We start from the raw sequence: 12,054 nt of genomic DNA, 5'->3' as shown, positions 1-12,054 counted from the left end.
TCAGAGACATGAAGAGATATTTGCATACTCAGCTTCTCGGCAGTATTATACACAATAGCTAAAAGGCGAAAGCAACCCAAGTGTCCGACAGATGAATGAAAAACAAAATGTGGTATAAACATGCAATGGAATATTATTCAGCCTTAAAAAAGGAAAGAAATCCTGCCATATGCTACAACATGGATGAATCTTGGAGACATTATGCTAAGCAAAGCAGGCAAGTCACAAAAGGATGAATACTGTATAATTACACTTGTATGAGGTCCCTGGGATAGTCAGATTCAGAGACAGAAAGTAGAATGGGGAGTTCCAAGGACAGAAGTGAGGAGTAGGGAGTGGGGAGTTAGTTTTCAATGGAGACAGGGTTTGTTTGGGAAGATGGAAATGTTCTGGAGATGGATGATGATGCTAGTTGCATAACAATGTAAGTCTACTTAATGCTAATGAACCGTACACCTAAAAATGTTAAAGTGGTAAATTTTATATTATGTATATTTTACCACAAATTTTCAAAAGTCATAAAGATTCCAAAGGAAGAAACAAATTATTACTACCCAAATGTTATGATTGTAAACACTGCTCTCCTGAAGCCAGTGCTTCGTTACTGAGCCCAAAACTTTTGTTATGCACAGTTCGCAGTTTGAGAATGGGGATGTGTTTCAGAGATGTATGTAAAATTATGTATCATTTTTCTGAGAACAAACAGACAAGCTTCCATTAGAGGGGTCTGTGACCCACAGAAGAGCCATTCTGAGTGGCACCTCCCCGTAGTGTTCACCCAAGCCCCCACCCCTCTGTCCCCCACCCCTGTGCAGGCATTGCACAGGCTGTGAGCCTGCTCCCTCCTGTCGGCAATGGCTGGGATCCTTCACTCCCCTCCCGCCTCCTTCCCACCTTCCTTATCCCCTCTCCCCACCCCAACACCACTTTCCTCCCTTTCATTCACTCAGGTGGTTTAAATATGATGTGAAGTATATTCTTAAATCTTTCTTGAATCTTTCATTCAACAAATCTTTCATTGGACAAAGTTTAATTTTTTAATATAGGTGGGGCTGCGAAATCAACCAAACTCGGCTTTTTTCTGTTACTCTTCATGTCCTGGATGATAACATTGAACATATGCAGCTCTTAGCTCTGGCCCGGAACCCAGAAATCCTCGTTCTGTAACCTTAAATAATTTCAACTACACTTTCTTGCTGGTTTTGTATCTTGCAGTTAACGTAGACTAAATTTTAACAAATGGAAGATGCTTACTGAGTCCCAGGGTCTGCCTGGGGTGGTGGCAAGGATTCTTGGAAAGGTTATGCATGGGACGACAGTGGAGAGGAGCCCCTCAGATGACACTTAAGGTTCGGAAACATCCAGGAGATAAAAGTGTCACTGGCTTAATTTTCATCCAAATCCATTCCGAGACTTTTCTTTTTAACAAAATGCTTTTATTGCTATTTTTAACTAAAATGCACTGTTAGGAACTTGCATGAAATACCAAAAGCCATCTATATTCTTTGTTTGAATTCTTCCTTTCTGGTCACAGAAAATGAACAGAAAGAACCGCTGACATAAAGCACAACAGAAACCAACTAGTGCCAGACACTGGGAAGAGGAAAAAGAATCGCTACTGGTTGCTCACACACCGCGTTACAAATGGTTAGTAGTCGTCATAATTGACGCTGGCTCCGTGCCGAAAGCTGTGGGGGCTCCGGGGACCAATGGCAGCATCTTCATCGTAGTCACGGTGGTGATAATCGTAGTAGTCATGTCCGTTCCGATCTCTGTTTAGCCAATAGGTGACATCATCTTCAAATTTCTGGAGGAGAAGAGAGAAAACCACAGAGAAGGGATTGAAGGACACACACACCTCTGACCACATCTTACCTCTGGGCTTCTCTGTGGTGGTGTTTCTTCTATGATTAACAACCCTCACTGGGAATAACTCCTTGACATAATATTCCTGTGCTCAGAGGTTGTTACAGCCAGATACGGAAGACTGATAAAACCTATTTTCTCCAAAGGAGTACACACTCTTACCCGTGAAAACTTCTGTCACATGAGTTCTAAATATATCCCAGACTTAACCTGCTTTTCTCTTTTTCGGTAAATAAAACAAATCTGCCAGATACAATAACAACTTGATCTGACATCCCCCCACCCCTACCCCGGCACCATACAAGACCTGTAAGTCTTACTAGTCTTACATTGTGGCAGACAAGATCTCTTCTTCCTGTCCCATCCCTGTGCCTGGCCCCCTCTAGCGCACATACCAGATGCTTAAACAATGCTGGCTGAGTTAAATCAGCCATGGCACTGGCATATTACAGCCACAGGCCAGGGTGTTATGGGTGCTCCTGACAGTGGTGTTGGTAGGGCATGCCCTGGTGCCTTTATTTGTTCCACAAACACTTATTAACACAAACACCTGCCCTCAGCACTGGAGGGTCACCCAATACAAGTAAGACATTACCGATACATATGAAAATAGACACTTGCAGTTAATTAAAACGGAAAAAGGAAGACTGAAGATAAGTAAGAAGCCTACAATAATGCTTGAGTTTAGAGCTTGGGCAATGAGTCTTTTGCTATTAACCTGTTTTTAAAGGAAAGACTAGTTTTTTTGTTGGCTGTGGTGAAGGTGCACGATAAATTTGGATTAAACCTGCACATATTGATGCTTAGGACTTGGTAAGAGGTTTTGTGTGAGGGCAAAAATGCAGAACAGATGAAGATGGCCTGGGGAAGTTGGAGTGCATTTAAAAGTTTGGGCTTCGGGGCCAGCTGTTCTCAAAGTGTAGCCAGTGTACCCTTGCAACCAAATTTCTAGGGGTGCTGTAAAATGCAGGTTCCCAGGCACCACTGCGCGCCTGCTGGATCGAACTTTCTGGTGACCGGGACTCAGGAATCTATTTTTCTTTTTTTAAATAAACCTGCCAGTGAACATTAATATTTGAGAACTTCTCAAAGCTAGAAACCCTGGCCTTGCCCAATAGTGCTCTCTGTGGCCATCCACGCTGGGTGAGCAGTAACCCAATGGTGCCAAACGGAAGAGCAGGACTCCATGCCTGTCTCCGTTTCCTTAGCCCAGGGGCTTTGGCTTTGTCAGAGCCCACCCCAGGCTCCAACTTGAAAAGAACGCTGGCTTGTCTCCCAATACTGCGGTTTTTCCCATGTCGAAATAATCTTGTTCCTTGATTCTTCTCATTTATAATCTTGTTTTAGATTTTGACTTAAAATACATTTTTCAATAAATTTTTTAAATGATTATGACTATAGAATAATGCAGCCTCGTGTGTTAAAATCCGTATGTGGGAGGGAGACAAAGAAAAGGGGAGATCATAATTCCATTGCCAAAGACAGCCACTACTGTCATTTTGATGAATTTCCATCTAGTCCTGCCTATGCACGTTTAGTTATTATAATCTTATTTGATCCTCACCTTTATCCTCACCAAATCTTATTTGATCCTCACCTGTCATCAGATGTTATTTTAGCCATTTCCCCATGTTGAACCCTTACTATCCATTTTCATGAACTGCAAATACTGGTAATCAAAGAAATGCAAAATGCTAAAAGATGATAGAGCATTTTCATCTATCAAATAAGTAATTTTATTCTTTTAAGTTTCCAGTGACAATATCAGATGCTGCTGAAGATGTGAGAAAATTGGTGCCCTCATACCTGACTTGCAAGAATATGCAATTTGACAATACTTAATGACCATTAAATGTGATTCTACATTTGCCCCAGTAACTTCATTGGGCAGAATGCAATACTAAGAAACAAACTACACTCAAAGATGCAAATAATAGTATCTGCCGTTTGGGTTGTTGTGAATGTTAAATTAATTCATATAAGAACTAGAATCATTCCTGGCACAGAGTTTAGCTATTTGCACAACAAAAAAAAATTATATTTGAGAAGTAATAAAAGTAATTGGAGAACAACTGATATATCCAATAGTTGGGAATGGGAAGAAAATTATGATATGTCTACAGACTTGCCTTTTATGCAGTCATGGAAAATGATATCTCTTCAAGTTCCCTGCCCATTTTTTAAATTAAATTGTTTTATTGTTCTTGAGTTGTTTGAGTCCTTCAAGTATTTCGGATATTAGCCCTTTATTGGAATATCATTTGCAAATATCTTCTTCCATTTGGTTGGTTGCCTTTTTGTTTTGTTGATGGTTTATTTTGCTGTGCAGAGGCTTTTTAGTTTGATGTAGTCCCGTTTATTTATTTTTGTTTTTGTTTCTCAATAAATTTAATTTTAAAAACTATAAAAAGTTTAATTTTTTCACCTATTGCAATATTTTGTATACGCCCTTGATTCACAATATGAGTCATGGGCCCGTTACAAAAAACACTTCCATCTGCCCTAATACTGATGCCGCCCTTCATTGCTCGCTGGCTGAGGTGGCAGGCTGAGTGTTCTCCATGCCATGCCTTGTACACCGTGGCTCCTCCCAAGCCTTGGGCAGCCCTGTCACTCACTGTGTAGCAGAATCCCTGACCTTAGCCCTGCGCTATCTTACCTGTACCCGGCTCCCCAGTTGGGAGTCTGAGATTATAAACATTCTTTTTCCTTAAATCAGTGAATATGTCCTCTCATGCTACCTGGATGCATGAACTGAACCATCTTTTCCTGTAAACGTACTGACAGGTTATCCCAACAACATCTACAAAGACCCATCTCTCTTTAAAAGTCACTTTTCATCTCTTTCCATTGTCCTCACAGGTCTTCGCATTGATCTGTTGTTTCTGACATTTATTAAGGTAAAGCTGAAAATGTTTTGGGGAGGTTGTGAATTATTTTAGAGACACCCAGGCAAAACTGTTAAAAGTGTTCCTAGGAAATCAGATTCTCCATGACCATTTGGGGCAGTTACCTCTCTGGAATTCTGCTTCTGAAACATGTTGGGAGGGATTCCCGGTTCCATGTAGTGTGATGGAAAATTCTAGCTGATGTCTTCATATGGATGGTAATGTAATCTAATGCCTGGACAGCATGTGACATATAATGGGAGCTCGTACTTCTGGAGCCAATAACGAACCCTAATATTTGTGCCCTATTTTCCCCAGCCATACCCCTGTCCCGGCCACACTGCCCTGCAGGAAGCCAGGCCCCCAGCAGGAGAGAATACCCACCGCTTCATCGAAGCCCATATAGAGGAACTGCTGGTACCACTGCTGGACCTCTGGCCGGGTCCGGTCCCAGAGCTGCCGCTTTTGGCGCGTCAGGCTGCCTAAGAATTCTTTGGCTTTGTTCTCGTCAACAGCCACTTCGGTCTTAGTTGGAGCAGGTGCTGAAATGATTTATTCCCACCCCCCAAAAACAAAGAATTATTTCTTGTTGGGGTGAATCACTATTATACACCCCATCCCCTCAGTGCCACATGTGGAAGATGGTTTGGACTCAACTCCATCCTTAGGAGGGGTGTGATCACTAGTCTCCATGCGGCTCGTCTGTTAAGCTCTCCTATTTGGGAACAGCCAGGTAAAGGTATGCGGGCCAACCTTCAACTTCTAAGGCCCACGGTGGAAATGAAATTCTGCTCAACTTTGCAGTCATGCACCAGGCCTCACACAGAATGCTGATGGCTTCCCCTGGGCTCTACGTTTGGGGAACAATGGGATGTCTAGTGCCACCCTGATGGATGTTATCGGGAACGAAAAGAAGAGAGTGCTGTGCTTACTTAGGACACCAGAGAGAACAAAGGACTGGAATGGCCCCTGAGAGGGCTAGGGCCAGGTCTAGCCTCAAGGGCAGCGAGCCCTCACATCAAGCTGCTGAGATAAGGGATGCCACGCTGGGTCACCATCTCTGGGCCTCACAAATCATTGATGCGTAGATTGAGCCTTGAAGGGTACTGAAACCTGCTTTAACACAGCTTCCTCTAACATCTGTGCAACCTCAGCTGTTTAAAAGGCACCACCTCTGCAGGATGTGCTCGGGGAAGCCGCTGTGCCACCGGGTTTGCCCCTGGGCCTGGTTTTGAGCCCCTGTCCCCTCATCTACAAAACTGGACTGACTGTCCCTGTCTCTGCACTAGTATGAAGGCTGTCCAGGATAACCGAAGTAAAGTGCCCTATGTGATCGTTGGTCACATGGATAAAGATCAGCAGGTTTGCTTTGTCACTCTTGTTCATCTGTGTGTTTCCCTCAGGGCTTGTTACAATGTTTTGTACACAGTAGGTGCTCCATACATGTTTCTTGGCTTGAATTGAATAAAAGCTGAGGATGTACACCCAGAGGTTGTGATCATCCTAGTGGTTTGCTCTCCGGCCCCACCTTGTCAGGCTGGCCCTATGAGACCTCCTGTCACCTGGGTATCCTTGAGGAGAAGGCTGGCTGTCCAGCACAGAGAGGTACCTCAGAGCTTGCGATGGACCAGGGCCTCAGGAGTGGCTGGAAGTCTGGGAAAGGCACTGGAAGCTCCCCCAGGAGCCTCTTGACCTGAGAGGTATCTCAGGGGCTCAGCACCTGTGGGGGCCCGGGGCACCAGCTGGGAAGAGGGTAAGTACTAGAAGCCCCGTTGGGAGCAGACCTGAGCTAACTCAGAACGACAAGGATAAGTGATTAAATGTTCACATCAGAAATGTGGTCACACTTCTTAATTTCTAAGAGATAGCTACTTTGTAATTTTACAGGTGAAAATGAAACTTCCAAGAGAAAAAATGGCCTTCACGAAGCCACACACTTGGCTGATGGATGGAACCGATGACAGACTCACATTGTGTGGCTCCCAGACTGTTCTATTTCTGACATTTTGCTGCTGTCTACCACATTTACCTGAGGAGTATTTTTCACCACAAGTGTAAGTAACAAAGCAGTTTTTCTGTTTCATCCTCCCCCAATAGCTAATTGGATACAGAATACCAGGACAATACAATCCCTGGTACCCACCAACTGAGGTTGCTATAAATTTAGATATGTGTTCCAAAGGGTACTGTGGTTCTAAAATAAACAGCATTCAATTAACACTGTAGCACCGTTTCTTTTATTTCTGAATCCACACTGACAGCTTTCAGAAAAACAACCTTTAATCATTTACTGGCAATATTTATCTAATAAAATGCCACACCACACACCCACAGAATAAGCTCTTCAGATCTGCTAACCTTTCAAGGCGTAAACACTTCTGATTGCCTAAACACAAGGCTCCAGCGAGCACATTCCACAATGCCATTTCATTTCAATCCCATTAAGAATGCAACCTTTATCCAAGTGGGGTATATTTACCTTTCCGTTTTTGAAGCATCAGCTTGAGTTTATTTCCACTTACGCCACCTGCAGGAATGAAAATAGAAGTCAGATTTAGAGTTGCACTGTACCCTTTAATTTCTCAAATGCAAAAATCGGAGTTGGAAAAACTCACTGGGTGCCCCTCACTTGATTTGGCACCTTGAGAGTATTATGGTGTTGAATGCTTGTTGTATTCAGTGTTGTGCAGGAAGAACAGGTTAGGCTGCCCATGGCTCAGACTGGTGACAATGGCATGGCTGACCAAGAGCATTATGATTTGAGCTAGTCCTGGGCAAAGTGACATTGTTCTTTTAGCCCTTACATCTTATGAGGGCCAGCCATCTGTCATATGTACCTTCCTGCAAACTTTCACTTTCCATGGTCCCCCCATAATTCATATCTACCTGGAACCTCTGAGTGTGAACTTATTTGGAAATAGGGCTTTGGCAGACATAATTAATTAAGGATCCCAAGGTGCTTTCACACTGGATGTAGGGTGGGCTCTAAATCCTATGACTGGTGTCCTTATAAGAAGCGGAGAGGATGCAGAGAAAGAAGTTGTGTAAAGATCGAGGCAGGCAGACATGGGAGTTATGCTGCCACAAGCCAAGAAACATCCCTTAGCTCTCTAAAATTCAGCCCTGTTGTGTAGCTTGCCCTGAGCATCTTATCATCACGCATTCTTTATAGCATTGGGTGTTATTTTTATTCAGTTCTAAAAGCGTTTCTAATCAGCCCAATCATTTTAATGGAAAATAACACGTCTGACCTGATAGAATCCCCTGCTCTGCCTGGAGAGCTGGTTTAAGAACCCATCCATGCCTCTTATCCTTAAGTGCTACATACAAGTATAAAGCTTGTCCCCTGGAGGGGCAACCAAAGCCTCTGGGGAAAAGCCCAGCTTATAAGTAGTGAGCTGAGCAGCTTCAGGTATAAGGAGCTAGTCTGGCCCCAGACGGAGACGCACACTGGATCTCGGTGCCCACGTTCTCGGCTAGGTCCTTAACTTTCCGCTCCACGGACAGGCCCCGAAGCCTGGGTTTCCATCTGCAAAGGTATGGTTTTCTGAGAAAAGGAGTTACAGCTTTTGCCAGACTCTCGAAAGTGTCTGGGACCCAAATAAGATTAAGAACCCCTGCTTTCAGAATATATTAGGTAGTTAGGGGGAAAAAATGCATTTGTAGCCAAAGGTCACAGTTGGCTGCCCACAACTGAACTTTTCCTGTGGATGTGTTTTATTGGTGGTCCCAATGTTTTTACAAAATTTGAATTTGAACAGCTCTGGGCCCAAGACACTCAATATACCCCATAGTCCATAAACAGCCACTTCACCTATTTGCTCCAGGTAGGCATTCGAATTTGAGTGCTTCCCAACTTCCTCTAGAGTAGGTGCGCCAGCCAGGAAGCTGGGACCACACTGAAGGACTGTGGGTAGACAGCGCGCAGGTGGTATTGCCCTCACATCTCCCACAGGAGGGCTGGGTGCCTGCTGGACAGTGGGCCTAGATATTAGCACAGCATGCAACACCTACTGAAGGATTCAGTGGCTTCCATCACCCATGCTCGCATCAGTCTACGGTGATGTGGCTGTCTAAAAAGCAATTGCAATTTTAGGCTGCACTAATGAAAGGCTAGCACCTTGCAGAAAGGAAGTAGTCATGTCTCTGTTCTCTCACTACTCTGATCAGACCACTCCTCTACTAGTTGGTTCAGTTCACAACATCTGACTTTCAGAAGGTCACAGAAAAACTGGAGTTGTGGTCAGAGAAGAGAGTCCAGGGAGGAAAGAGCCCTAACATGTGTTATATGAGAAAAAAGTAATGGAATTCAGATGTTTAACCTAGAGAAATGAAACTTCTGGGGCAGCAGGGGAGCTATGGCCCTAAGGGTCACAGTACCATAAATTAGGGAAGGAAGCAAGGTTTCCAACACTTGAGCAGCCACACAATTGGCATAAGTTGTGCCAAGAGGTTTCACATGAGTTGCTCAAGGCTTCTGAGTATATATAAGCAGAGGTGACAACATGACGAGGCCACTGCAGTCGGGGATTATTTAGACAGGATGGGACTACTCTTAAAGGCTATAGTTCCCTTCCAACCTTAAGAGTCGATGAAGAAATCGATGGGAACATTTGCCAACCCAGACAGCTATGTTCCTTGGAACTGACATTAGCATTCATTACTACCTTAATATTTGCTGATCTCCCATACAGAATTAAGTCCCTCCATCTGCTTGCCTTCTGTAAAAGTGATGAACAATTACTGAATGAAATGTGGTCTACTGCTTAAATAGATTTTTGGGTTTAGGCATTTGCGATGAGGCTGCAATTTCTCACAGCAAATGTGTCACTACTGCTCCAGAAATGAAAGCTTCACCAACTCTCAGCAATACAACTGAAAAGCGTGGATAAATCCTAACTTATGAATTATTAATTTTCCAGTGTGCCGATTACTGCACACTGAAATATAAACACATATGATTAGACATGACGCTAAATTTGTTTGAAGAAAAAAACAAAGAACAAGTGAATAAATGTGACTTTATTTTTCTGTAGTATGAATTTTTTTAATCCCAATACCATCAGTCCCTATTTCTGGGCTACGATAATTCAGGTACTCCTGAATTTTTCAAATCTAGTTATCTTGAACAGATCTCCCAGCAGATTCAGAATTGCAATATGCCCCTTTGAGATGCTAACTATTAATAAATTTATCACTGGTCAAGAATGGCAATGATAATTTTTCCATTAAATGTTTTGGGGTGTCATAAATTGCCACTTTGGAATTCTACATAAAGATTTTCATTTTATGTCATAAAAACTTTCACATTCCAGCTCAATGATGATACTGTGATATTTTAACTGACTCCTTTCAGTACCTTATTGGTATGAACGAAATAAAATATGTCTTGAAAAGAAATGGCTTATAGCCAATGCCCACTCGCTTTATTGGGATGTGCTTCTTAAAATCAGAGGACACAAAGCGTGAGAAGTAGATAAACATGTAATGGGAAATTATGGATTAGCCTCCCCAGTGGCTGTAATTTGGATCAGAAGTTATCCTCCTTGCTTACACAAGTCCCCTACAGTCCTAAGGACCTCAAGCTCCAACCTCAAGGTTCTTCCTGCAAGCCTCCTTCCCCCATCTGCCAGGAGCTTGGTTTTCCATACCCACTTTGAATAAGTAAAATATAGAAGCCAAGTATCCCAAGGGGTCTACCATTTCCATAGAATAGTGCCCAGCTATTTTTCAGGAGAAAAACACCAGTCACAGTTTTTGGTCAAGTCACTACATGCCTTCCAGCCTCTGTTCCCTTAGCAGTAGATCTGGAGTAACAATACCCGCCTCTCCGAGTTGTGAGCGTCAAAGGCGCTCACGCATGCATGAGGCCACTAGTGAAACACAAAAGATCAGGCCACAGAAGGTAGCACTGTCCAGACAAAACATATTATTTTAGATTGCTCTTCTTAAGACGGGGTCTGTGGACTCCCAAGGTTCAGATGTTTGCACACCAGCAAAATTGCTTCATTTTGGGAGTGTGTGAATGTGCACATTGTATAGGGAACAAAACTGGAATTTTCAATGGATTCGCTGAGGGGCTCCATGAAGCATTTTTTTTTTTTTTTTTAAGTGCAGGTCCCCATATGGGATAGAAGGCCTGCTTGTTGCTTTGCATACTTGGTATTTGATCTGACTGGGAAGTGCCTGGAAGGATATCTCGGTGATGATGCCTTTTGGCTACCCCTTAGTCCAGGGAAAGGATGAAAAGGGGATTGAGGAGCATCACCCAATTTAAGCTCCCAGTACCCCTTCCTGCAATTTCTGTCCCTCCTTCGGACCTCAGCCCCTCACTTTTCTCCAAGGTTATCACGCATATCTGAGACCCTGCTCTTGACGTTGATACTCTGTTCTCCTGGCCAAGCACACCACTTCCTACTCCGGCAAGTGCAAAACCCAAGAGACCTATCACCCCTTGGACTTTGCCAAGGCTCAGAGTGGGTCCCTACGCCCCCAACTCCATCACTGATCTCCCTCTGGCTCCCTGGAATCGCCGCACTTACCTGGACCCAGACACAGCAGCAGGAACAATGCCAGCGAGGTCATGGCCAGGACAGCGGGCCGCGCGGAGGAGGCGGCCATGGCTGCACTCGGCGGGCAGGAGGGAAACGCGTGCACCGCTAGCCGCTGTGCGGGAGGACTGGCGCGCGGGAGAGAGGGGCGCAGGAGGGCATGCGCTGCCTGCGTCCCTATCTGGGCGGGACCCGCCGGGAGGGCGCGGTGCCATCGGGCGGTGAGCCAAGAGCCCTGCTCTCCGGCCGCGGCTCCAAGGCCACGGATGCTCGTGATGCTGGCACCGCCGAGGACTGCCGGGGGCTGGGCGCAGCGTAGCGGGCGGGAACCAGCAGGATTCCGGCTGGCCAGGGAGGGGTTGACGCCATCCAGGAGGGAAAAGGCTGACGGCCACGGGAAAAGTGGAAGCCGGACTCCCTACCCCGGTTCAGGTGTCTCCCTCTCTTTGCCTTCCCCTCTTGCACCAGCCCGGCTCCCTGGTCGCCCATGTTGTCCTTGTCACTCCCCGATAGTACTTCCCTGCCTTTGCATTGCGCCAGCTCCTGCCCGGGCCTGGCTCCCGCCTTGGCTTATAAAGTGGCCTCTGGAATTTCCTTAATTCCCTTCTCAGCACTTAAAGATGCCTTTGGCAGTGCTGAGTTTGGGGATTTCTGAAAGACTCCACAGTCTGGGCTCAGAGCTGCAGCTCAGGAAAACATCTCACCCCAAACTACTGGAATAGAAACGCCTTTCAAAAACCAGGAACTGG

General features: G+C 44.9%; 1 protein-coding gene across 1 annotated transcript; it reads right to left on the bottom strand.

Moving 5' to 3' along the window:
• Positions 1 to 1,443: 1,443 nt before the first annotated feature.
• CUNH2orf40 (chromosome unknown C2orf40 homolog) lies at positions 1,444 to 11,524 on the bottom strand. The gene is made up of 4 exons (XM_006920797.3): positions 11,297 to 11,524; positions 7,234 to 7,281; positions 5,139 to 5,296; positions 1,444 to 1,807 (listed from the first exon to the last, which is right to left on the bottom strand). The coding sequence occupies exons 1-4, from the start codon at positions 11,373 to 11,375 to the stop codon at positions 1,649 to 1,651; spliced, it is 444 nt and encodes a 147-aa protein (XP_006920859.1). The 5' UTR covers positions 11,376 to 11,524; the 3' UTR covers positions 1,444 to 1,648.
• Between the last annotated feature and the right edge of the window lie 530 nt (positions 11,525 to 12,054).

Source organism: Pteropus alecto, unplaced genomic scaffold (genome assembly GCF_000325575.1).
Source record: "Pteropus alecto unplaced genomic scaffold, ASM32557v1 scaffold288, whole genome shotgun sequence".
NCBI classification, from domain to species: domain Eukaryota; kingdom Metazoa; phylum Chordata; class Mammalia; order Chiroptera; family Pteropodidae; genus Pteropus; species Pteropus alecto.
The sequence above is the reverse complement of the archived record's forward strand: the minus strand, read 5'-3'. Positions and strand labels throughout refer to the sequence as shown.